Consider the following 27,882-nt stretch of genomic DNA (forward strand, 5'->3'; position numbering starts at 1 on the left):
CTTCTTCTGCCACTCTTCTCAGTCTGCCCCTCTTCTTTTTCCTCTGTCCTTCTTCACATTCTTCTGCCCTTCTTCTCATTCTTCTGCCCTTCTTCACATTCCTGTGCCCCTCTTCACGTTTCTTTGCCAATCTTCTCATTCCTCTCCCACTTCTCACATTCTTATGCCCTTTTCACATTCTTCTGCCCCTCTTCCTGTTTATCTGCCCCTCTTCAAATTCTTCTGCCCCTCTTCTCGTTCCTCTGCCCTTGTTCTCGCTCCTCTTCCACTCTTCTCGTTCTTCTGCCACTCTTCTCAGTTGTCTGCCCCTCTTCTTTTTCCCCTGTCCCTTTTCACATTCCTCTGACCTCTTCTCATTCCTCTGCCCCTCTTCACAATTTTCTGCCACTCCACAAACATTTGCCCATCCTCATAATCCTCTTACACTTTTGACAATGCTTTGTCATGATTCTCTGCCCCTCTACCCATTCCTCTGACACTCTGCACAATCCTCTGCCACGCTTCACATTCCTTTGCCCATCTTAATCTTCTGCCCCTCTTCTCGTTCCTCTGCCCCCCTTCAAAATTTTTTGCTTGTCTTTACAATGCTCTGCCCTCTTCACAATCCTCTGCCACTCTTCAAATACCTCTGCCCCTCTTCACATTATTCCATCACTTCTCTCATTCTTCTGCCTCACTTCTCATTCTTTTGCCCTTCTTATTTGTCTGCCCCTCTTCTCGTACCTCTGCCACTCTGCTCCGTCGTCTGCCACTCTTCTTTTTCCTCTGTCCCTCTTCACATTATTCTGACACTATTGTCGTTCCTATGCCCCTCTTCTCAGTCCTCTTCCCCTCTTCTCGGTCCTCTTCCGCTCTTCTCGGTCGTCTGCACGTCTTCTTTTTCCTCTGTCGCTCTTCACATTATTCTTCCCCTATTCTTGTTCCTCTGCCCCTCTTCTCAGTCCTCTTCCACTCTTCTCGTTCTTCTGCCTCTCTTCTCGGTCATCTGCCCCTCTTCTTTTTTCCTCTGTCCCTCTTCGCAATCTTCTGACACACTCCTTGTTCCTCTGCCCCTCTTCACAATCCTTAGTCCCCTTCGCATTCCTTTGCCCATCTTAATCCTCTGCCACTCTTCTCCTGCCTCGGCCCCCATCACAATTTTTCCCTCATTTTCACAGTCCTCTGCCCCTCTTCACAATCCTCTGCCCCTATTCAAATTCTTCTACACTTCTTCATGTTATTCTTTCAATTCTCTCATTCCTCTGCCCCTCCACTCATTCTTCTGTCCCTCTTCTTATTCCTCTGCCCCTCTTCTCCTTCCTCTCCCTTTACACTCGGCCCTCTGCCACTCTTCTTAATTGTCTGTCCCTCTTCACATTATTCTTCCTCTATTCTTGTTCCTCTCCCCCTCTTCTCAGTCCTCTTCCACTCTTCTTCTTCTTCTGCCACTCTTCTCAGACTGCCACTCTTCTCAGTCTGCCCCTCTTCTTTTTCCTCTGTCCTTCTTCACATTCTTCTGCCCTTCTTCTCATTCTTCTGCCCCTCTTCACATTCCTGTGCCCCTCTTCACGTTTCTTTGCCAATCTTCTCATTCCTCTCCCACTTCACATATTCTTATGCCCTTTTCACATTCTTCTGCCCCTCTTCCTGTTTATCTGCCCCTCTTCAAATTCTTCTGCCCCTCTTCTCATTCCTCTGCCCTTGTTCTCGCTCCTCTTCCACTCTTCTCGTTCTTCTGCCCCTCTTCACATTTCTTTGCCAATCTTCTCATTCCTCTCCCACTTCTCACATTCTTATGCACTTTTCACATTCCTCTGACCCTATTCACATTGCTCTGCCACTCTTCACAATTTTCTGCCACTCCACAATCCTTTGCCCATCCTCATAAGCCTCTTACCCATTTCGCAATCCTCTGCCGCTCTTCAAGTACCTCTGCCCCTCTTCACATTCCTCTGATACTCTGCACAATCCTATTCCACACTTCACATTACTTTGCCACTCTTCTCTTTCCTCTGTTCCTCTTTACAGTCTTCTGACACACTCCTTGTTCCTCTGCCCCTCTTCACAATCCTTAGTCCCCTTCACGTCTCTTTGCCCATCTTAAACCTGTGCCACTCTTCTACTTCCTCTGCCCCTCCTCACATTACTCTGCCCCCTTCACATTCCTGTCCCCCTCTTCAGATTTCTTTTCCAGTCTTCTCATTCCTCTTCCACTTCTCATATTCCTATGCCTCTTTTCACATTCCTCTGACACTCTTCATATTCCTCTGCCCCTCTTCACAATTTTCTGCCACTCCACAAACATTTGCCCATCCTCATAATCCTCTTACCCTTTCCACAATGTTCTGTCATGATTTTCTGTCCCTGTTCCCATTCCTCTGACCCTCTGCACAATCCTCTGCCACACTTCATATTCCTTTGCCTATCTTAATCCTCTGCCCCTCTTCTTTTTTCCTCTGCCCCCCTTCACAATCTTTTTCATGTCTTCACAATGCTCTGCCCCTCTTCACAATCCTCTGCCACTCTTCAAATTCCTTTGCTCCTTTAAACATTATTCCATCCCTTCTGTCATTCCTCTGCCCCTCTTCTCATTCTTCTGTCTCTCTTCCTATTTGTCTGCTTCTCTTTAAATTCTTCTGCCCCTCTTCTCATTCCTCTGACCTTGTTCTTGTCCCTCTGCCCCTCTTCTCAGTCCTCTTCCACTCTTCTCGTTCTTCTGCCGCTCTTCTCATTCGTCTGCCCCTCTTCTTTTTTCCTCTGTCCCTCTTCACATTCTTCTGACACTCTTCTTGTTCCTCTGCCGTTCTTCACAATCCTTTGCCCCCTTCACATTCCTTTGCCTATCTTAATCCTCTGCTACTCTGCTTCGTCTTCTGCCCCTCTCACAGTCCTCTGCCCCCTTCACATTCCTGTGCCCCTCTTCACATTTCTTTGCCTATCTTTTCATTCCTCTGCCACTTCTCACGCTGCTATGCCCCTTTTCACATTCCTCTGACCCTCTTCACATTCCACTGCTCCTCTTCTCGTTCCTCTGCCACTCTTCACAATTTTCTGCCACTCCACAATCCTTTGCCCATCCTCATAATCCTCTTACCCTTTTCACAATGCTCTGTCATGATTCCCTGCCCCTCTTCCCATTCCTCTGACACTCTGCACAATCCTCTGCCACACTTTACATTCCTTTGCCCATCTTAATCCTCTGCCCCTCTTCAGAATCTTTTGCTCGTCTTTACAATCCTCTGCCCCTCTTCACATTATTCCATCCCTTCTCTCATTCCTCTACCCTCTTCTTATTCTTCTGCCCCTATTCACATTCTACTTCCCCTTTTCTCGTTCCTCCGTCCCTCTTCTAGTTCCTCTGCCACTCTTCTCATTGTTCTTCCCCCCTTCTCTTTCTTCTGTCCCTCTTCACAGTCCTCTGCCCCCTTCATGTTCCTATGCCCCTCTTCTCTTTCCTCTGCCCCTCTTCTCAATTTTCTGCCACTCCACAATCCTTTGCCCATCCTCATAATCCTCTTACCCTTTTCACAGTCCTTTGCCCCACTTCACTTTCCTCTGACAGTCTGCACGATATTCAGCTACACTTCACATTTCTTTGCCCATGTTAATCCTCTGCCACTCTTCTCATTCCTTTACCCCCTTCACAATTCTCTGCTCCTCTTCACAATCTTTTGCCACTCTTCTAAATTACTCTGCCCCTCTTCACATTATCCCATCCCTTTTGCCATTCTTCTGCCCCTCTTCACATTCTTCTGCCCCTCTTCTCGTTCCCCTGCACTGTTCTCATTCGTCTGCTCCTCTTCTTTTTCTTCTAACCCTCTTCTCATTCCTCTGCCCCTCTTCTTCCTTTGCCACTCTTTTCAGTTTCTGCTACCTCTTCTCTTTCCTTTGCCTCTCTTTATGTTCCTCTGCCTCTCTTCACAATTCTTTGCTCCTCCTCTCATTCCTCTGCCCCTCTTCACATGAATCTGTGCCTCTTCTCATTTTTCTGCCGCTCTTCACAAGCCAGAACCCCCAGGGAAATGGAGCCAAGGGAAGAGCAGAGCCCCTGCCACTCCAAGCTTTCACTGGGCAGTCGAGCCAGGGAGAGCCAAGGCACAAATTGGGCTTCGAGGTGCGAGATTACCAACAAGAACGAAGCCCAAAGTGGAGCCCTGACAAGGGGCTCTGCTCAGTGGTACAGAGAAGAAGCAGCTACTCCCAGGGTCACCCTGGGAGTCTAGAAAGCTTCCCCTAGATGCGCTCACAAGGGGCCACTTGCATGGAGCAGGCGCAGCCAGAATGGACCAGAGGAGCCCTGACAAGTGGTCCTGCTCAATGCTCAGAGGAAGGCAAAAAACCCCCCGGGACCAGTGCCAATGTGTCCGGGGGGAAAATTCCTTCCTGACCCCAATGTGGCGATCGGCTGTTCCCTGAGCATGTGAGCAAGACCTGCTCCCGGGCCACAGGCTGCGTGCGCCTACCAGGATGATGCCCAAGCCCTATTTTCCCTCAACCTGGAGCCACCTGGGAGGCTTCCAAGATTTGCTGAAGGCCCCCGGCCTGGTCAACCTTTGCAAAAAAACCCTTCGTACAGCTGGCAGGGCACCAGTGGTGCTCCAAGAACCAGGACCCCTGGCAACATTTCTGCATCCTATTCCTTACGGCTGCTGGCCCTGGCTCCACAGGGGATGAAGATGGTGAGGTCTCCAGTGCTGCTCAAGAAGGCATTCCCTTGCTCCGGCCACTGCTATCCAGCTGAAAAAGCCTGACTGTCTCAGCACCTCCAGGGCTTTGTGCTGCTTCTCCTCTCCTGCAGCCTCATCCATCCTCTGGTTCCCCTCCAGGCAATTCCACTGGCTCCTCCAGCGCTTCCTCTGGGATGCATTCCGGCTGTTGCGGGCCATCTCTGCCAGGGGACACAGAGAGGCTGCTCCCTTTTATACTGCCCCAGGGCATTGTGACTGCCACGTTGCCAGGCAGTGGCACTGTGACATGGGGGTGATGGGGCTCCCCATGCCTAGCCCTGCCTGCTGCCCCTCTGCCCAGCATCCTTCAGGGGAAGGCAGCACATGTCTGCTCACTTGGAGAATCTCAGCACTGGGGTGCACGTTCAGTGCGACAGACCAGGCCCCTGCATGTCCAAATGTGGGTCTGAGAGTCAGGAGGTTTTAAGGAAAAAAGTGGACTATAAGAAGCAAGAGCTTCTCACAGCATGAGACTTGTGAGCTAAAACATGTGCTTTGATTTATGCTTGACAACGGACTGGTAGCCAGTGCATTTTAAGAACAAACCTCCCTGCTAAAGGGCCACACAAGGCAAATGCAGGCTGACATGGCACATCCTTAAACAATTAGCTGTAGCTGTACTATTTGCATTCCTGTAGTGTGGGGGATGCTGTCCTGGAAATTGAGCTTCTCTATTTAAAAAGGATGTGAAGGTCCTTAAATGCATCCCAAGGAGGGCAGCAAAGCTTGGACAGGCTGGAGTGCATCTTCTTATGCTGTGAGGAGCAGCTGAGGACATGGGGTGTGTCTTGTTTGGAGAGGAAAAGGCTGAGGGGCAACCTCATTGCTCCCTACAGCCTCCTGAGGAGCAGAAGTGGAGATGGATGTGCAGAGCTCTCCTCCCTGGTGCCCAGTGCCAGAATGTGAGGGAATGGCTCAAAGCTGCATCTGTCAAGGGAGGTTTGGCCTTGATGTGAGGAAATTGCCTTAGAGGGGCTCCGGCCTCCTGTCACCCTCAGGCTGTCTGTGCATCTGGAGGGAATAGCCAGTCCCTTACAAGCTTCCAAAGAGCAGTTCCAAACTGTCCATATGCAGGCTTCTTGAGCTATCACCGGTTTTGCCTGCAGACCTAATCAGCCACAGAAGGATCCAGTCTCACATGCTAGAGCTGCTGATCTAACTGATTATTATCTGAACGCATGAACTTGCAGTGTCCTTTCAGTCTCAAGTAAGAAGTTTCTAATGGACTCAGCTTTAATAAATACATTCTGAAATGCACCTTAAGATGCAGAATTTTCAGCAGAGCTGTATAAGAAAAGCTGAAAAACTCATCATCCGTACAACAGAAGCAGATCATGTTTCCTTTCTTTTGATTTCTTGTGAAAGAATCGAGTGATACAACCTCCTTGGGTAATCACTGTGTGTTTTGTAGTTGTTTTTTGATGGAAACCGCACAAATCCCCCTTACTGAAACCTGACATGACAGCGTAATATAATACCACAAGAAAACCAAGAGTCTCCAATTTCTAAATACAATCAGTCTGTTCCTTCAGTACAAAAAGTCACATGAGCTCACTCCAGATGGTGACATTTGTACAAGCAAAGTCATTAGAAATCATGAACCTCAGCGAAGCACACTGTAACCTGGGTTTAGATTGGTCTGTGCATGTGTATGAACACTAATGTACACATTGAACACGTTTAGCTTAGAACCAAAATAGCTAAAAACCCCACAGTATCAGTCTTTAGAATGCTTATGTCCCTTATATTTAATAGAAGTTAAACCTACTGTAAGGAATACATTTATAAACTATCAAGCTTTCACTAGGCTTTATTAGCTTGGGTACAATAGGGTGGTAACATAACTAGAAGATACCTTCCAGCCTGAAGCCAGCTGGCGTCCATCCACTTCAGAACCAGCTTCAGTAAGTGTGCATGTAACTTTATATAAGGTAAGTCACCGGCCATACACAGAAGGTGGCTGTAAAACTGCACTAGTCCTCTCCAAGCTCCTAGCCTACAGCTGATCAGCAGCATCCATAGTCAGCATTCCAGCACATACCACATTTAATAGCCTTTGGCACATAAAGCATTTCTGTTTGCCACGTACCAAGCTGTCCTGCAGTCCCAGGAGCAAATCCTCTGCACAAATCCCTTTTTCTTCAAATTTCATTGCTCACTGGTGAAGAACTAGAAGTCTCTGGGCCCTGGTTTACAGAAGTAATTTCAAACTTCCCATCTATTCACCTTTCTGAGGTTTTAAAGTAGTCATTTCAGTGGTTTCCCTCCTTCACACTTTGTTCTCTCTGCAAGGAGGATCCAGACTGTAAAGCTCTGCTCCATATGATGTTCTTAATGTTGATGTATAATAGCTGTGAGTTTAAAATTCATGAGGCAGGAAAAGTACCCGGAAAGGATAACATCCAGGAAGTCTCAAATGGCATAATTTAAATTTCAGGGTATTTCACAACACACGCGACTGGATTTTGCTCTCACCCCCTTCTGCTCTCAGACTCAGGCTCTGAACACTTCTGAGTAGAAAAAGGAGATTAAGGGTTTAAACATATGAAGAAAAAGAACTATGTCAAACTGACTAAAACTTACACAGACTCACGTTTTGAGCTAGCAATCCAGCAGTCAGGGACATTAACCTCTGAGCAAACTTCAGCATTGCAGAATTGGGCAGAAACTTGTTACTCATAGCATTGCGAGCAGGTTGTGTAATTCAACTCTGGGTCAGACAGACAAATAATAAAGGACAATGCCCAAACCTGAAATTAACATTTTCACAGTTTCAAATACATCTGCTTCCTAGAGGAAAAACAGCTGTATTTGCAAGGCTAAAAACTACAGGTTGAAGTCGTTCCATGCACAACAGAGTAATAGCATCCATGTTTGTCATCCCAATTGCTAAATTTCCCTTCAGTAAGTCCACTAGCAAATGGCTCAATCTGCAAACAGCAGGTGGTCACTGCAATAAATCTAAATACTAACCACTTCATCTGTGAGTGCCTGGAAGAAGAGACATCAGGCCCACACAAATTAGTTGAATTATATTTAATGATTTCACAGGAAGCGGATCCAGACTCCCCAACACACTCCAAAAACATTGAAAGCACGACAAATGTCCTTGGTTTCTAGATGATGCCTAATGAGAATAAAGCAAGATGAAAATGCACTTTCTTCTTCGAGCACCATTTGCTCCCTAAATTATACTTTGTAATTAGAAGACTGACATTTAAACTTCACCCTTTGCAAAGTTACTAAAAGATGCCAACTACTCATCAATAAGCACCACACAACTGGATTCCTGCTTTCACCAACACTTTAGGTTAGCATGGTGACTAAAAGAAGCAGTCCTATCTTTTCATCTTCCACTTATGCCCAAACCTACACCAAGCTCTTCCTGACACTGGGGGAAAAGACAATACTGATTTTATCCAGGGTCAGATCCTAGCTGTAGTGCTCTGCCCAGATGCAGCACCCTCTGCAGTGGCTGAAGGTGAAGAGGATGCAGTGACACGTAGCCTAGTTGGAGGGAGGTAGCAGAGCTACTGCTTTCAGTGGTACCAGTGGCTTGAAACACCTTGGACTGCCCAGGAAACATTGATCTGATTGTCTGACTTCTACCATGAAAGAGGGGGTAAGGAAGCAATACAGATAGTAAGCACATCCACTGTCACATTTCAAATTGTCTCGCTGCCAAACATTCCTGTTACTACAACGGGTAAACTAGGGGAATGAGAGAGAAATAGGAAACCTTTATTCTTTTAAAGCACCATTGGTGATTGTTTTGAACCATGTGAAATCTCCTCAGCTGTCCCATGAAGCACTTAGTTTGGAGTATGCCATTTTTATTGCTTTTCTGATATTTTAACTATCTTACTCAGATTTTATTTCCTTCAAATACTCTACAACACTTCATGTACTCTGGGCAGCCAAAACTCTTTGGCAATCCCCCCCCAAAAAAAAACAAAACACACCACCACAAAAAACTTTGCTCAAGAAAATCCCTTTACAAGAAAAGGGAAAAAATAGAAAAGGAAAAGAAAAAACCAACGCGTTTGCTTGGGCTTGGTTGTTTGGGTTTTTAAATACATCCTTGAGAAACAAAAGGAGGAAAACCAAGCATGTGTTGTCTTGACAGCAGGAAAGAAGTGTATCACTAAGTACCTTTGTGTTAAGTAGGAGGCTGGAACTGCTGTAATACTAGGAGCTAAAGCAACTTGTGGAATGCTTCCACAAAAAGGCAGATAACCAATACTTCTCAGTGTCTTCCTATCCTTATTCTTAGAAGTGTTTACCCCTCTCCTTTTGCCCAGTTCAATCACTTTTACAGGCATTTGAAAACTGTTGCATGTGTGTCCCTCATTTCATCTCTTCCAGACTGTACAATTACTAATGCCACCTTTTATTCTATTTTCTAGACCTCTAGATTGCAAAAGCATCTGGGGAGTGAAGAGGCCATCTCTTCAGAGCTGGATATCAACAAGTGTGATAGAGTCATCCAGGCTCCCTTTATAGTCAATACGAAGCAAATGTCACTTCTAGGGCATGATTCAGCTCCCCCTGAGACTGGTATCTAAACCAGGTCAGATAAACAACATCCTACAACAATCTGTTTCTCTACAGTGATTATACAGGAAGCCAACATGATTACCTCAGGTGAGGATGCCTCAAATGAGGTGCAATCCTGCCCTGACCTGGTTTCATGTACTTCTGGTTACACATTGCGCTGGAGACTCTCTCCTTGACAATAAGTGGGCTGTGTAAAAACCACCAGTAATATCCCATGGGGTTATACCTACAGCACTGGAGCTGCTTGACCTCACACATGCCTGCTCCGCTGGAAGAAAGTTCTTCTTGGACAGGTTTCCAAGCAGGCTCATTAGAAAGTTGCCATGGAAACATTTCTTTCCCATTGGTAGAGCACGGTTGGCAATTAGCTCCTGTGGGTGTGACCCTTTGGGTCTGAATTCTGTAATACCAGTAAATGAGGCCTCCTGCAAATTCCTCACAGGCACCTTTATTCCCTCGCTGAACACCAAAACAAAAGGATAAGAGTGTATGGTGCTGTTCCACACAGGGCTCAAAGAAAAAAAGAAAATCGTTGAGCTGTGCACAGCTAAAGGAATGTCAGACCAGAAGTTCAGCCTCTGATACAGGTGAGGTTTTCCTTCTCACCAAAGGAACTGGCTTTAAGAATAACTGGATGCATCACAGCAACAAACCATCTCAGCCATATGTACCTGCCAGCTCTGATATAACAGCTTGGACATAAAACTGTGATGCAGCAAACCAACTGATTGTCTAGCATGGGGGAAATGCAGTAGCTCCAGAGCTCTTTGTCAACAGGTACTTCAATTGACCATGATACAAAAGCATCCTTGCTCAGCCCGTCAGGCACTTCTGTTACCTGGTGTACTGGAAATACAAGACTGATGCAGCCATTACTCTGCATCAGTTCTAACATACAAAAGCAGATAATGCTTTGGAAGCACAAGTCCTGATTTTAAAGGTCAGTTCAAAAGTACTTGTAGCACACCTGAGAGTAGAGCCTCAGCTCCTCCATCGTGAGGAGCTTTTCTAAATGTCATCCATTATGAAGACAGAGAGGTACTCTTCTGGTAGCCATCAACAACAGCACACCTCTATAATCTTAGTGCAGTCAGGCTGTAAACAAGCTGTTCCTGAAGAATTAAGAGAGCTAGAGGCCTTTGTATCCATAGCAAAGGTGTCAGGCTACTGTGGTAGTGACAGGAACATTCATAGGGGTAAAATGGGCCACAGTATATTGTATTTGCTTTTCCCTACTCATTGTCTCAGATTGTTTTCAACTGCCCTGCTGTAAACCTCTGTACTGATAGTGCCCAATATGTACCACAAGACAGAACATAAAAGGTCATGCAGTATTAGATTGATTTCTTCAACAAATGCTGAGCTACTGCTCTTATGAATTAGTGCCATACTTCCTGTTGAAAAAGTGATAACTGTTAGCTTGGACCACAGAATCAAAGAATCACAGAATCCCAAGGGTTGGAAGGGACCTAAAAAGATCATCTAGTCCAACCCCCCTGCAAGAGCAGGGTAACCTACAGTACATCACACCACATGTAAAAGACACTTGGGACATGGGAAGCATGGCTGCGATAGCTAGCTGTAGCGCAAACCAGCATCTCCAGCAGCATGCTCTGCATACATTTTCTCTCACCAGGTCTATTCCAAAAGCCAAATAGAAAAGAGGACCCAATGCCTCCGATTTCAATTGAGTTTATATCAGACAGAGCAAGAGATGACTGGGAGAGGCATTTCTGATTTTTCTGAAGAGATGAACTCACTATTTTATGTTTTGCATCTTTTCCTTTCCAGCATCCCATTTTAATCATTAAGCTGTAGGCACCCCTAGGATCAACAATGCCCACTCAGGTTTCCATCTGATATCTTTCTTTGCGTGGACAGGTCGTACTCAGCAGAGAATAGAAACATGCTGTGTGCTCTGGCTTGGTTACCAGCCCCTAGGAGAGTTCACTTTAAAGGAACTCCAAAACATGCAGTCCCTGGAAGCTTCATTCACAAAATATTTGGGTTTGCAAGGCAACAATCCCATTGTTTTCAACAGGGACCAATTACACACCATTTCCTTCGCCCTTCTATTTCAGTCTTCAGTCCCAGGGGGACCCAGGTTTAGCCCTCTGGCTGTGAGTGGGACTCCTGAGGAAGTTCCTCTGACGCCTGCTGTCCTTCCCTCCCCTGCCAGGCTGGGACCTCAGGCATTATCCAAGCCCAGCGATGACCCAGAGCACACCTAGATAGCACTAGAGGAAGCACATGCCAGGAAGCCCACACCTTGTTCCACCTTTCCCTTGGAGGAGACTTATATCTGGTTACTAAGATGGAATTTTCCCCATTCGTCTTTCCCTACGAGTCACTTCTAATGTTTCCTATGAAATAAAAACACCCAAGAGGCCAAAAGAGAATAGCAAGGAAGGCAACTAAGTGTAATCCATGCCTTTTCAAGTAACCCTCTCTTCTGTTTGTAGCTTTATCAAATCCCAGGTCCTAACTGCCTTATATCTTTGGTCATTTATATCTTCACTAAATCTGTGTACAATTGCTGTGTAGTTTCTTTACGTCTCCCTGAATCCATAAATCCAGACAAATTCACATGGGCATATATCAAATGAGGCCTTGGGAATTCCTTTCTTGCCCCTGAGTTTCTGGCTTCCTTCATTCCTTGTCACTTTGCAGGCATTGTTGATGTGCCGCAGGATTCCTATATGTACATTTTGGCATAAGTGCATGCACCCTTTATGTATTTGCTTTACAAGCAGCATGTGGTCGGATAATAAAGGACTTCCTGACCTGTGTCAGGACTCCATTCTGGGTGGCTGGGTAATAAACACTGCCTTGCAGCCATAAAGCATCCTCAAACTCAGGATACAATAAGACCCTATGCGTATGTGCCTGCACTTCAGGAGCAGGCCAAGAGCAGGGCAGGAACTCATGAAATCAAGCCCGATGTTTAATTAGCCCAGCCTAACACCCCTCTGGCCTCCCTGCCAGGTGGCACAGACAGGAAGGGTATCTCGCAGACAGAGAACAGCATGTGCAAAAAGCTAAGGAAGCTAATCCTCGTAAATAAACTGCTCATTAATAGGTGACACAGTAAGTCAAGCGTACAGTAACACTACACCTCTTCCTAAGCCGCCAGTGCAGATGTCAGGAGCACCATCATGTGTCTCTCTCCTTTCCAGCTTGTCTGCTTTCTACCAGCTCACAACAGAGGAGGATGGGCGATGTGATCCCATCCAGTCTAATTGTTTCAAGCAGTTGAAATTCAGGTCAATAACTAAAGCTTCTGGTGTATGTAGAAACAAAGTGCTGCTTCCCAGTTCCCCATCGCTGGGAGCCTGCTGGTGAGTACTTGCAGACAGGTCTTCTCACAGCTGCTTTTGCAGAAACCGGTCCTCCGGTCTCTATGCAAAAGAATTCACTCACCCAAAATGCATTTTAGAATAAAGACCCTTCTCTAACTCCTCTTTTAAAATCTGCACTTTGAAGCAAGTACAGCCATTAAGCACTTCTGACATGAAAAATGCCACCCAGAGTATTTGCCAATGTTACCATTGTTACTTCACATAAACTACCAATAGGTGTAAAAGTAGCTACCAGTATAACATCTACTCTTCCCCCAGTGCTGCCTTCCTGCTTTAAAAAGGACAGGTTTGTCTTAATCATGCAATCATAGAATGGTTTGGGTTGGAAAAGACCTTAAGATCATTCAGTTTAAACCCCCTGCCACTGGCAGGGATGCCTCACACTAGACCATGTCACCCAAGGCTCTGTCCATCCCGGCCTTGAACACTGCCAGTGTTGGAGCATTTACCACTTCTTTGGGCAGCCTGTTCTACTGCCTCACCACCCTCACGGTAAAGAACTTCCTCCTTGTATCTAACCTGAACTTCCCCTGCTTAAGTTTAAACCGATTACCCTTTGTCCTACCTCTACAGTCCCTGATGAAGAGGACTGTAATATATACTATATGCTATAATACTATATAAATTTAAAATAAATATCTTTAAAAGATTCAACAAGCTTCACATCCAGTTGCTGTCTACCTGTGATAAAAGGAAAAGAGGAAAGATCCAAGCCCTGAGTCAGAGCATTCATCACACCGCACTTGCATATATATCCTTGGTGACCCTTGGTGAAAACTCCAAGCAAAACACTGACACTTGCTAATACATAATGTCAGCCTTAGGATAAAAGTTATATATGGCTCTTTAAATGAAAAGATTGACATTTAAACTAGCCAGGGAGAAAGACTTGTGGGGTTTTTTGTTCTTCTGAAAGCCACTAAAAGAAATGCCTATGAAAAGTGATTCATTCTTTTCCTTGGTCATACTGTGACTTCATTGCTGGTGCCATGCAGACTGAACCAGCCAATAATAAATGCTACGTCTCCCAACAGACACCTTGGTTTTTAGGGCACATCCCTGGTTCTGTATAGGAAAAGATATCCCTTGGCTCTTTACAGAGACAGTGCTACTTCATCAGCTCTGACCGAGGGCAAGGCAGGACACACCAAACACTCAGTTTTCTTGCTGAAAACAGGATATAATTTAGGGGTTTGTGCTCAGAAGTCAGGAGATGGTCATGTGCTCATCAGGACACAGCAGCCGTGGTCTCTCTGTGCTGCAGGAGCTGCCTGCTGCCCCTACAAGTGCACAGCAGAAGGTACGAGTACCATCGAGGAGCTATATGAGAACGGTGCGAGGCCTTCTGCCTCAATACATGTGATGCTGTGGATGCAGACCATGCTCCTTTATAAGTTCTTACAGCAGTACCTCTCTGCAGAGGACAGAGTTTGAGTCTGACTATGTTTGACTGAGTTGTTCTGAGATGACTGCTGTCTTATTTACTCAGGTATATCCTAGAAAGAGGCAGAAGGCATAACAAACATGTGGCTACCTCAATGGAAGCATTTCATAGAATCATAGAATAGTTAGGGTTGGAAAGGACCTCAAGATCATCTAGTTCCAACCCCCCTGCCATGGGCAGGGACACCTCACACTAAACCATCCCACCCATCTCCTCATATTGCTGAAAGGTACTCGGAACAGAGCACTCTCAAACCCCACAAAAGCACTGCTTCATAAATGCATGGGGTGCAGCACTGAAGAGCTGTATGACTGAGCTCCTGAAGCAAAGAATCATCTATATTTTAAAAGTTATCAGTGCAAACAAGTCTAATTTGGCAGCTCTTGCAGTCATAAGTACTCTCATTTACTGTAATGGGACTAATCACATTGAAATGCATGACTGAGCTCAAAGTACTTCTCATTTACAGACTGGTAGATTGGTTTGGGTTGGAAGGAACTTAAAGCTCATCCAATTCCAAACCCCTGCCACAGGCAGGGACACCTTCCACTAGAGCAGGTTGCTTCAAGCCCCTGTGTTCAACCTGGCCTTGAACACTGCCAGGGATGGGGCAGCCACAGCTTCTCTGGGCAGCCTGTACCCAGTGTTATTTTCCACTTACTGATTTGTTCACCTGTGTCCCAGAATTTCAGTGATCAAATACCTTACAATGGCACAAATTACATCCGCAACAAACTGGAGAAGAGAATACCAGCAATTCCAATGGGGAGCAAAGTTATCAGATTAGGCACCTCACCTGTAAGTGTTGTGGCACATGGACCTCCAGACACAATGAACAGTCAAACAAACACTCCTTTCATTTAAAACCCATTATTGCTATGCAAAATAGCAGCCTTATTTTCAAACATCAAATAACTCGGGCATAAATCTGAAATCCTTCTCTTATCACTGATATTGTTAGGGATTTTGGACTGAATAAGAAATATAGGCTAAATCCTTAATCCTATATTTTATAACTATTCCTGCTCCTCACTGCTGCTGTTCTTTAACAAGTTCTGGAACTGCTGCTGTGTTGTTCTTCACCAGCCATACTAAGAGATGCCTTTATTTACCAATGCTAATCCCTCCCGCGGTTTATAGCAGTTTAACAAATGGGGAATTATGTATACAAGTACAGACCTTATATAGACTGAAAGGCAAGGCAGGACAAAAGAACATTCAAAGTATTACCAAAATGATTTCTTTTTAGCTATCAGGTGTTATTTGGTGGTCACGACACGCCATTTCAAAAGATTCTGTTCTTTGTTCCTTTTTGAATGCCCAAAGGTACCAAATGTCATTTCATACAGCAGTCACAAATGTCTTAGCCTTTTGAATGCTGCTCAGTGGCTTCATACTGCATGGGCAGTTTACTGGATGTGGTAAATCCACTAAATACATCAAGCTCATCTTAAAGTTGAAAAGCAATTATTTTGCGTGAAATTAAACAATTGCTTTTCCTTCCAACCTAACACTTATTTCACCAACATGGAAACATCCTCTTCTTCCCAGTTCAAAAGGGTATTTATAACCACCTGTGCACTACAGGCAGAATTCCCCAAAGACCTCAAAGGCCAAATTCCCTTTGCCTCTCGGCTTAGGGGCCTAAAGATACAGGCATTCTCCAAGAAGGCTTATCCAAAGCATCTGAAGAGATTAGTGCTTAATGAACACTAACATAATCAAAGCAAAAACTTCCCAAAAGGACACAGAACTTGCTGCAAACAACATAAGAGAGATCAAATGCATACATTTACCTGTTGTGAATACAACGTGTAAACACACAACCAGCTGGGAACACATCCCAGAGGTTTCATTTAAGTATTAGTGCAGAGCAAGAGAAAAATAATTACATGTGCCAATCGTTACTGTAAGTGATAGCTAATAATACAGAAGGTTCAAGTGATTGTTGCTGCTTCAGAGGGCAAGTAGGCAAACACAATCAGACAGTAAACGACAAGTTGTCATGCAGGATTTCACATCAAAAATGCCACTTCACTTAAATAGCACAATGAATTCTAATTAATAGGAAGCATTAGACTGGAACATAAGGCAGCAAACATCACTGAAGGATAAACATATTCGCCCATGAAGGAAAATTTACTCTGATCATGTTGTCAAGCTGACAAGAGCATCTTCATCAGGGACTGTAGTGACAGGACAAGGGGTAATAGGTTCAAACTTACACATGGAAAGCTTGGGTTAGATATAAGGGAGAAGTTCTTTACTGTGAGGGTGCTGAGGCACTGGCACAGGGTGCCCAGAGAAGAGGTAAATGCTCCATCTCTGGCAGTGTTCAGCCTGTTGATTCTTTGGGGATGGAGGAATGCTGCTGAGTGTTGGCAGACCGGACTGATAGCTGAGGCATTTGCTTAGTTATGGTATCTAACTCCAGCTGATGGATCTATATTCGAGTCACAGCTTAAGCCTGTCCAAGTGAAACTCATGCACAATGCTTAATAACAGCCAGGATCCCCTGTTCCCAGGCTGCTGTGATGACTTCCAGGTACCATTTTCAACAGCAATGCTTTGAGTAGGGTTCCTCCAGCTGTTTGCCTTTATCCTGTGCCTCTCCCAAAGGTTGCTCCAGCAGCTGGGCCAGCCAAGAGGAAAGGGCTCAACTTCACAGCCGCATGAATTAAAGTTACCAGCTGCTCTGTGCAGCAAAGTGGTCACTGAGGAGCTGCTACACCTCCCGTTCAACCAGGTCCTGGGATAATCATCATTCACTCATATGGATATCTGGGTTAATTCATCATATCAGTACACCAGGCTCCAGCACCAACATGCATCAGCATGCTGTAGCTTTGAGCTCTAAGGCAGGAAGTCTCCATGTACTTGTTTCTATCTGTGTTTACTAGGGAGGAAAGATAAAACAACTGCAGTAATATCCACCTCTCTCGCAACCAGAAATTCGCAGTGTGGAAACATCCATCAGTTTTGCCGAAAACCACATGCACCCAAATGTCATTAAGCACTTTCAGCTCAAATCTACCTGGAATTACGCTTGCAAAAACTCTGAAGTCACTCTGATGAGGGGAAGCAAGATGCTCATTATCAGCTGATCTGTATGTGCTGCATAATTTATTACAAGCAGACAATCAACAGAAGTCAAAGGTTAGCAGCAGTCATTACGTCTTAGCTATTTCCTGCTGGAATTCTGTTCAAGTGTGGAGGTTACTGGAAAGAAATTAATGCTTTATCTGCAAAGGAACTTTCCAAAGTAGCACAGGGCGTCCGCTCTGGGCTTTCTAAAGAAGTCCATTGATATTTGTAACAGCAGAGTTCCAAATGCTGGAGCTTGGAAAATCCCCCTGTTTGCAGTGTTGGAGCCATGAAAGGAGATTCTGTAAGTTCATGCTGAAAAGTTATTTACTTTCTTAGGAGTAGAATTTACCACAGTCCCTTGTGCTCTGTATTATTATTATACACTAATCTTTACTGTACACCATATATACAGTATATGCACTACAAAATATACAGATCACCCTTCCTATGACTCAAACTGAAAGCAGCTTTGATTACCAAGTTCTATGTTCATATTACAGATTTTGACAAGGAAATAGAACCCCACAGCTTTGCACAGATTCCTTACATTTGCTTATGGGGCAGTTTTAAGAAAAATAATACACACTGCAGGCCAGGTTAGGTTTTGTGTTCCCAGGGTTGCATAAGAGTCGGAACATTATTTGTAATTCTGAATTATGATAATGTTCAAGGTGCGAAGAATTTGATTGCCTTTAAATCAAAGGCTGGCAGCTGGAAGAAAAGACTCCTGTAGATTAATAAAACATGCTATAGTGCCACCAAATAAAGGCAAAATAAGAAATATGAACATCCTAAAGGTCCCATTTTCAGAGTACATTTCAAGGGAAATCGTGATTATTAGCAGTATATGTGTCTGGTAATAATCACAGCTTTGAGAATGGGGGAGGAAATTGGTATAAACTAGATGGTATATTATTCTGCTATTCGCATTGCACACAGCAGTGTATAAAACATCCTATCCTGCAAAACACCCGTTTTAACAGGTAAGGAAAACAACACGTTGCATTTGGAGCACAGCTGGCAATAGCACCATATAACAGTCTTCCGATACCTGAAGGGGGCCAACGAGAAATCTGGAGAGGGACTTTTTACAAGGGCCTGTAGGGACAAGGGGAATGGCTTTAACCTGACAGAGGGGAGATTGAGATGAGCTCTTAGGCAGAAGCTCTTCCCTGTGAGGGTGCTGAGGCGATGGCACAGGGTGCCCAGAGAAGCTGTGGCTGCCCCATCCCTGGCAGTGTTCAAGGCCAGGTTGGATGGAGCTTGGAGCAACCTGCTCTGGTGGAAGGTGTCCCTGCCTGTGACGGGGATTGGAACTGGATGAGTTTTATGGTCCCTTCTAACCCAAACCAATCTGGGATTCAGTAAGTTTCAGAGTCCTTTTTCTCCATGCACTTTCACCCTTTGCTCACTTAGTGTTCCAATTGCCATCGTTCCCACTTGGTATTTGATGGAAATAATGGTTGATGTCATCTAATCAGGGAACGCACTTTTATCACAGAGCTTCCAGCCTGCAACTGAGGACCACTTGTTTGAAACATCTTGCAACCTCAGTAAGGTTTCATGTGCACATCCAAGAGCAGAATCACGGCCTGAATGTAAAACTTCTATGCTTTCTTAAGGGTATCAGCCTGGTGTGTGTAAATCAGTAGTCTTTATCTGTAAGGTTTATAAAAACCCAAAACTCAACTCAGTACTCAAAGCAGAGGAACATTTTGCTGTCAGTAGCTTCAAAGAAAGTTAACGTGTTTATAGTTTTTACTTTGAATCTATTTCTGAAGAGATTTAATAAGTTGTTTTACTTGAATTAGCAATACAAAAAATCCCTGGAAATTTTCTGTATGTGTTCAGCTGTGCGTTGCGATTAGAGCAAGAAAGCTTAGTTTTCAGTGGACACGATTCAAACTAGATCACACTGGCATTCCTGAAGCACAGAATAAAATAAGAAGGATAAAGCATAAAGAGAAAACACAGTACAGGTTTTGGGGACTAGATCCATTAGTACTGTTCAACAGTACAAGACACAGAAACGGAAAGGGAAAAGGCATGTGGAAAAGTGAGTCTGTAAAAAGCATTTAGCAGGGACGTGGGGGAACTGAAAGAACTTACACGGGGAAGAAGCTAGTAAAAAACGATTTTGGAAAGCTTTCACCCCTAATAAGCATTCATTGGCAATACCACAAGAGAAAGGATGCACACCTGAATGCAATCAGTGTTCCTCATCCTCACCTCTGAACGGTACAAACTGTGTAAATCGACTGAATGTAGAAGAGGCACTTTGAGCTGACACTGAATGAAGCAATCGTGTGTGAGCAGGTTGTCTGCCCTATCCCCTTCTCAGTAAATCTGACAGGTCTCATCACCCTGCACCACTATGAGAAGAGGGGGAGCAGGAAGTTGGAAAGGGCACTCCATCAACAGAATAGACATAGCATCACGCAGCAGCAAGAGACTAAACACCAGGCGCTGCCATTTAATGGAGAGAGATAATGTTTGCTGTCTTCCTAAGGGAAATTTCCAGGGGGCTGATTGCAGCTGCTATGACAACGAGGGAGAGGATGTGATGTCACCCCACAACCCAAGCAACTGCTGTCACACTGTCCCTGCGCACAGCTCCACTCGCTAGCTGGGAAGTCGGCAGAGACCTCATTAAGTGTATCTGTCAGTAATTACTACAACTTTCCCCATGCCACGCTTCCAGCTTCGCACACAGCCACAGAGCACAGCTAGGGATGTAGTCACGAGGGTTGAGTTCCTAGGCCTCCGAATGTCAAGCCTGTAGCTATTAGAAATCCATGATTTTAAGCAGGATTGTTAGGTACAGGCAGGAAGAAGTGGGGAGCAAAATCACATCAGCATCATGTTGATGAAGTCTTAGAAGTGAGCCATGGAAAAGCTGTGTGATTTACCTTCTTTATATACAGAGCAGCATTCAACTTTAACCTACAGCAGCATTTGCTTTAACTGGAAAAGACTGGCCAGGGAAAATCCTTTGCTCATTTAAATCATTGCAGTTCTCCAAACTGCACTGGGGTGAAGCAGACTCAGCACCAGCCAGGATCCTGCTTCTTGACTTGATGTGCACTAGTACACAAATAAATGCAGGATACATTCAGGAGATTTTTGCTTTCTTATTCATGCCAAGCTACAGAATTTGGGAAAATGAGCCTGCATTTACACACCACGAAAATAGACCAATTAGTACAGCACAAGGGTTTAAAATAGAAGATCTGCAATAGAAATGCAAACCCCCAAAGGCAATTAGGTTTGAAAGCTCCTAGACTGTGGTCCCCACAGTGGCACAATAAGGCTTGTGAGGGTTTAGGCCATTGGGTGACATTAGTCCTTGAAGCTAGATTCAATGATCGAGCCCCAAAACCTGGACATATGTAATTCACCAGCCTTAAAGTAATATAATAATTACATGAAGTAACTGAAGGAATACTTCCTGACGTTGATGACAATGGTTTTATCCATTAGCATCTCTCCTCACCCAGGGCTCTGGAAGTTGTTTTCCCGTGTATGGAACTCAGCTGCAGAGAACAGGCACACCTATCCACTCACATCAAAACATGCTGTGAAGCCTTTACTGTTTACAGCTTCCCTGAGAAATAAACATCAAGAAGAGGAAGGAAAATAACACTTGTGGTGTGACCCTGCCACAGGAACATGCAATCTGAGGCTGATCCTTTGTGAGCTGGCAAAGAACCCCTTACTCTAAACAGCGCTGACAGCTAACAGCCCCAAACACTCACTGTGTTTCTGGATGCCAAGGTACAGGCAGCAGAGCACAGCTGTGAGCAGCAGATAGCTGTGATAAGGTAGGCCATCCACAGAGGCAAATGGGCAGAGCTCCATAAAAACATTGCCAGGCTTTTCGCCACATAAGAATTACCACTACAGGCTTTCCAAAGTTCCTTTAACGCAGCTTACAGCAGTTCACACCTGCAGCATTGAAGATGCCAGTGCAATATCAAGACCATGTAGATACCACAGAAATCGCCATCTTCAGCCCTGTATAGAATCGGCTGCATGTTAAGTACTAACAGCAGGAATTCCTGCTGCCCATCACTGTGACAGAGACCATCTGCACCACACAAAGGGCCAGCTGGGTATCTCACCCATAGGCATGTCAACTGCAAAGACTCCTTGCAGGTGTATTTTCAGGCAGAGCAGAGACACACCAGACTGGTTTGAAGCTAAAACACAGCTTTGTAATAGAGGGAGCAGAAAAACCTCTAACTTTAGCACTTTGTCAAACTGAGCGCCCAGAGAAGCTGTGGTTGCCCCATCCCTGGCAGTGTTCAAGGCCAGGCTGGACGGGGCTTGGAGCAACCTGCTCTAGTGGAAGGTGTCCCTGCCCATGGCAGGGGTTGGAACTGGATGAGCTTTAAGGTCCATTCCAGCCCAAGCCCTACTATTATTCTATGATCATTTCACAGTCTATTTGCTGGCAACTTTCTATAGGTGAATTTGCTGGGGATAAGACAATGTTGGAAGAGAGTTTAATTCTTTCAGGTCTATTTTAACAACATCAGACTTCCTTAAATAGCATTAAAAACATATCATGCCCTATTACAAGCTTAGTATTTGTATTATGTTAATAAACATAGATTTCCCCATTGCTAGATTTCTGATGACAGCATTCCAGTGGTTACACAGAAATCATCAGTGCTTCCTATCAGCTCTTAATGAGAAAATATCAGTGAGGTCTATCAGGAAAGAGAGGGAGAGGAAAAAACAGAAAAGAAGCAAAGCTTTGGAGGTTTCATTGTTGTGTTTTTTAGATCTTTTCTATTATAACAAAGAAAATGATAGGGTTTAGGTACTAAGACAAGGAGAGCCTCCAGCCCACTGCAGGAGTGGTGGCTATGCATTCCCCTTCACCTTTCTGCACACTTCTCCTGTGCAGGCAGATACCTCTCCCATCCCCAAAAGCTGACTGACCCCACAGACAGATGTTTCTCTCCTTTGAATGAAGGCTATGAGTGATGCACAAGCAGAATTAGCGAGAGGTTTGTCAGCACCTGATAATTACAGTGTGCTTTCAGCCAGGTTTATTAGTAGTAGTGTTATTATAAGCAAACTAAGGGCAGAATCAAAGTAAATCTCCATGAAAACGCACTGTGTATGGGCCTGTGGGTATCTTCTGCTGAAAACTGCCTCTTTCGTGGGTTGCAATGGTACCATTGCCTTCAGATAAATGACAAACTCCCACAAGGCTGAAAATTAATACACAAGAGCAAAACAGGTAACTGAATTGTTATAATGTGCACAGTTCTCTGGCCAAACGCAATACAAAAAAGGAAACTGCTCTTATTTCTCTATTTTCTTTCTAGAATAATCCCATTCTTGTCTATTCCACACTCATGCACAACCTTTCAAGAGAGAATACTAGAACATCCACAGCAGCATTTTATGTTAAACACATGACACAGAGCTAAAGGTATTTTTCCTTATCCCAATAAATTTGAGTTCAACATCTAAGTTGCTTCCAGTCTTCCAGACCAACACAGCACAGGCACCTCCTCAAGCAACATCTTCTTTGACCACAACACAGGATGTGGTTCTGAAGTGATCTGTCAGAGGGACCAGCAAGAACTACTTTGGCTATTGTACCTGTGCCATCGAAAGGGACGTTGAAATCAGTTTCAAGTAGTGAACTGCAACAATAAACCCATGCTTCTAAAGTATTATTTCAAAATGGGGTCCAAAAGCACCACCAAGCAAAACTTGGAGCACCCATAAATAACTGGAGGGAGAGTCATGCACAATGGAGACAGTGTCCTCCTAAAGAAACTTTCCTGAAAGGCTTAGAAACAACTGCTGTGAGCTAATCTAAGTGTTTCAGGGCCGCATCCCTCCTCTCCAGTACCAGCTGAGTTACAGCAGAACTCCCCATCACTTCATCTCATTCTAGCCTATAAACATAAATCTATTAGATACGTTGGACCGGACAAAACAGTGCTACCAGGTGCTTCTGGATATGAAAAGCAGAGAGTGGGAGCTTTAATGAAGTTAGCTCTTAGTCATAGGAGGGTGATAAATGCAGAAAGAAAATATCCTTTTGTTACTGTCTGTGTTTCCCATTTCCCCAGGTTTAACGACAGGGGCTGTGTCTGTCTTGCACCTTCAGTCAGCCAATTACAGCAGCAAAGTCACACAGTAGTATGCTGGCATTTTGATTTAATAGCCTTTCCTTCGCACAGGAGCGATGAGACAAGGCACAGCATAGGGGAAAAAAGAAAATAGGCTTTAATTCTTCATTGCTTTTCCTTCAAACTCAGCTGCTGTTCTGGTCTGTTTTAGTGAAGGGAAATTTAGCCAAAGTTAAACAAGAGCTCAAATACAGTAACTTGTGTATACAAACCTTCACGGACTCTGAAATTCAGTGGCGTAGCCCGTGGCAAATAAAGATCATGAAGCCTTCATCTGAGCAAGCTAAGTTGCATGGCTCCTGTCTTAAATAGTCCCAACTAAATTGCTCACACTGTGGTCCCACTATAGTCCCTTTACATCACGTTATCAGTGCAAAAAGTCCATAAAAACAGAATATCCCAAACCACACAGAAATCCACAGTGGGCATAGGGCAGCACAGCTCAGTCCTCGAGAGGGTATCTGTCGAAAGGGTAGCATCTGTCGGAAGGGGGTTTGCAGCTACCTTGTTTCTTCATACACCAGAAAGCTATGGAGCATCGGCATACATTTATTTGTATTTCTGGTATGGCATATCCCTTTCTTCTGCAGGGATGTGAAGCCCTTGGGAAGTGTGGGGTTCCCACAGCTCTCCTGTCCCATCACCCACGCTGTGAGCAACCAAGTTGAAAATCAGAGCAGTCGAGGAGCTGCTTGAGGTTGCACTGCTGTGCAAATGGATGCTGACCATCTCCAGAGACAGGAGGCTATCTAACCGCATACAATCAGCAAAGAGCTCTCGCATCAGCCTTTTTCCATGCCCATATAATTTCATGTTTGATGTTAGGCCCATTAAAATTTTCATTAAGTCTTATTGTGAGCTACCTTCAAGAGGAAATGGCCTCAAGCTGCACCAGGGGAGGTTTAGATGGAGATGAGGAACAATTCCTTCCCCAGTGGGTGCTCAGGCATTGAACAGGCTGCCCAGGGCAGTGCTGGAGTCACCGTCCCTGGAAGTGTTCACACACTGTGTAGATGAGGCTCACAGTGCCATGGGTTAGTGATGGCCCTGGTAGTGCTGGGGAACGGTTGGACTGGATGAACTTAAAGGTCTTTTCCAACCCAGCTGATTCTATGATTTGTCAAAACACTGCGAAGATCATCCTTTCTTAGCACTTAGTGTATAAGGGGAAATCAATGCAAAATATTTCTTCACAGACTGATATAACAATTTAAGTTGGAAAAGATCTTTAAGATCATTGAGTCCAACTGCAAACCTAGCACTGCCAAATCACTTCTTACAGCCAAGTCCACTGTAGAAGCGATGGGATAACCAAACATCCTTCTCTAGGTGTCCTCCACAGTGCAGCTGCAGGTAATGATAGTGAAGACGAGGGTTATAACTTTTGCCATGTTTCCCTTCTAGCAATGCAGACATTACACTGCAGACCTACCCAAACTCCCATGTGCTGTTCCCACCTACGCTGGTGCTAGCTCTGGCTGGAGCAAAGCTGGACAACAACTTCCAAGTGTTGCACGCTGACAGCTAAGCTTCATTTCGTGCCCAGATGGAAACTCATTTCTCTCCAATTAATATTACTCAGTTCTAAAGGGTATCAGCCTTCTCTCCCAGCTGACACGGCAACAGCAGATGCAGCAGCTCAGCATTTCACAAGAACTTCTAAAAATTTGCAGTATCCCAAAACTAGAAATGGACACAGAAGTCTTCATCTGACGGAATGTTTAAGCCCATCCCTGGCACTCTAACGTTGCTGTGGGATCTCCTGGATACATTCATTTCCTTTGGTATAAAGATTAACAAACCTTTACCAACCTTTGAGCTCAGAGCCCAGAAGCCCCGTGTGTGCTGGCTGCATCCCCAGAGCTTGAGCAGCAGGTTGAGGGAGGGGATTCTCCTCCTCTACTGTGCTCTGGGGAGACCCCCCCCCTGCAGTCCTGATCCGGCTCTGGGGCAACAGCACAAGAGGGATGTGGAGCTGTTGGAGCGAGCCCAGAGGAGGCCATGGAGATGCTGCGAGGGCTGGAGCAGCTCTGCTCAGGAGCCAGGCTGAGAGAGCTGGGCTGGGTCAGCCTGGAGAAGAGAAGGCTCCTTAAGGGGAGACCTTAGAGCAGCTCCAGTGCCTAAAGGGGCTGCAAGGAACCTGGAGAGGGGCTTTGGACAAGGGCCTGTAGGGACAGGACAAGGGGGAATGGCTTTAACCTGAGCAACCTGCTCCAGTGGAAGGTGTCCCTGCCCACGGCAGGGGGTGGAACTGGATGAGCTTTAAGGTCCCTTCGAACCCAAACCAGGCTGAGACTCTAAATACATGAATCACTCAGGTCTGTCTGCCACACGGTGCTGGTAACACTAGATAGCGTGTTTACAAAGTTTCCACGGTTATGTGAGTCAATCCAATGCACACTTGGCCCGATATAAAAATAAATGTTATATAATGCACAGATCACAGAATCAATACACTGGTTGTGTGCACCAAATAGAAGAAAATAACACAGGAACTCCTATGCAACAACTGTCCTGAGAAGCAGAAAAAGCTGCAATTCTAAACAATTCTAAACCAGAGTCGTTTCAGCCAGAATTGTTCTGGTTGTTTTGGGAGCGCAAATATCAATCAAGGCATCAGAGCAACAGATAAAGCAATCCTGTTGGCTTGTTTATGAACAAAACCAATCTGTATCTTCAGATTATGTGTGTCAAAACGGAGATGTCTATGTTCCAGACTGACCCCAACTGATGAAACAACACTATTAGTAATGGTGATTAGAGGGGGAAGATTAAATAGGGAGTTCAGAAGTGAGCATGTTGCAACTTCACCTGTGGAAGAACTACTACCTTCCCATTAGAGAAAGACATTTGAAAAGCCGCATTTGCTGGCAGTTTCACCTTTACAATGCTATATGCACAGGTACAGGTGAGTACACGAAGGTAAATTAAACATTCATTTCTACTTCCTACTCTTTTCCAGCAAGTTTAATGCTTGCATGATGTGAATGACTGCAAAACAAGGTTTCCATAAAGCAGAAAACTAAACAGGTACCTCTTCCTACTCAGTAAAGAGCTTGTATCCATCATTATTAGATGAAATTGTGACCCCATCACACTAGCACAAATCAGGGAAGACTTTTGCGATTTCACACTGCTAGGAAGCAGAATCTCTGTCATCTTAAAGGTATCCAAGAGGAATTTGTATCCACTGATTATTACAAGTTATCATGTGTTTTAACTTGGACCTCCTCTAAACATTAGAGCAGGACGTAAGCTTTCTCTGTTTCCAACATCTATAGGGATTTACATAACGTAGCCTCATCAGAGACACAGTTTTAGTGGAGCTGCCTGCTCAGGGAATCACTTTTGCACAGCAAGCCCCTTGGACAGACGCGGAGGCACATACCTGTGGCTTTGAGAAGCCTCACTTTTCCCAAAGCCCCTGAACATGAACTGCACCCTTCAAGCCTCTACAACCGACTAAAACGCCTTCTCTCCCCTTGCACCTTTCCCTGCCCCAGCAATATTGCTTTCTGTGTTTCAGAGACAGCAAGCACTGTTACATGCATCTTTACGCAAGCCGAGAAACGGCAAAAGGTTACAGTATTTAGAAACACTGGCTAAGTAAACAAAGCAATATTGGAAACGAAGCCAAGGCTCCCAAGGGTTATGTTCCCGGCTCATCGGAAGGAAACACAGCCAGCGAGTTGGAAACCTGCAAGCCGGAGAGCCAGCCTTTCCTGAGATAAGGTTCCAAAACAAAAAGTTCCCGGTGAACTCCTGCCAAAACAGCACGGGGGTTTAGAGTGTCTGCGTATCAAAGGCAAGTTTCTTGGGCAGAGAAAACAGAGAAAGGCAGAAAGGGAAAGCAACCCGGACAAAAGTTGCAGGGCATCCGTGCATTTTAAAGGCAGACATTGACAAAACGCAGCTGTCGACAGCTGGTTTTTACCTGCGCTTACTGGAGCTGCAAAGGAAGAGAGGAAAGGAGACAAACGAGGTAACGAAGAGGGATGAAACGAGGCTCACCGATTGTGAAGCTATAGCCATCGATGCTGAAAGTGGCGCTCCGGCATTTTTTAAATCCCTCCTTTCTGCTGCTTGGCTCTGTCATGATCCTGCCAGCTTGCTCTCGCAGCAGCAGCCTTCCTCTCCCCCCGGGGAAGCAGAGCACCGGAGCTCACTGTCGGCTGCCCCTGCCCGTGTGCCTGTGGCAGCACGCACACCCAGCCTCACGCATCTCCCGGCGCGGGCAGCCGAATCCAGGAGGCATGCACCCAGCAGCTTTCTCCTCCCCCAAACACTCCGGCTGGCATGCTACCGGCGTGCCTACTCACAGATTAACAACTGCTCTGGGGCTGCTCCGGTAGCTAAAGCAGCAGCTATCAGCGCAAGACCACCAAGTCAATAAGCCAGCTGTAGCTGTTAGAGCTCCAGGTAGGAGTCAGCGCACAATTAAAAGAAGATGAAGGGGCTGATTTTGCTGTGATCTGCTCACTGGTGCTCTGTGTGCTCCCTGCTGTGTTGCAGCCCCTGCTTCTGTGGCTCCCCTTGCTCGTGGGGATTTCTGACATGCAGCAAATTGTGCT

General features: G+C 45.2%; 1 protein-coding gene across 4 annotated transcripts in view; it reads right to left on the bottom strand.

Moving 5' to 3' along the window:
• PDE1C (phosphodiesterase 1C) overlaps nt 1-27,538 on the bottom strand; it is a 290,962-nt gene extending 263,424 nt beyond the window's left edge. For 3 of the 4 annotated variants that reach the window (XM_065665790.1, XM_065665788.1, XM_065665793.1), the window contains exon 1: nt 27,323-27,538. In XM_065665790.1, the coding sequence (XP_065521862.1) occupies nt 27,323-27,407 (85 nt within the window). In that variant the 5' untranslated portion in view covers nt 27,408-27,538. The remainder of the gene's footprint in view (nt 1-27,322) is intronic. The other variant, XM_065665796.1, reaches the window with a different exon arrangement.
• Between the last annotated feature and the right edge of the window lie 344 nt (nt 27,539-27,882).

Source organism: Lathamus discolor, chromosome 2, assembly GCF_037157495.1.
Source record: "Lathamus discolor isolate bLatDis1 chromosome 2, bLatDis1.hap1, whole genome shotgun sequence".
In the NCBI taxonomy this organism is placed as follows: Eukaryota; Metazoa; Chordata; class Aves; order Psittaciformes; family Psittacidae; genus Lathamus; species Lathamus discolor.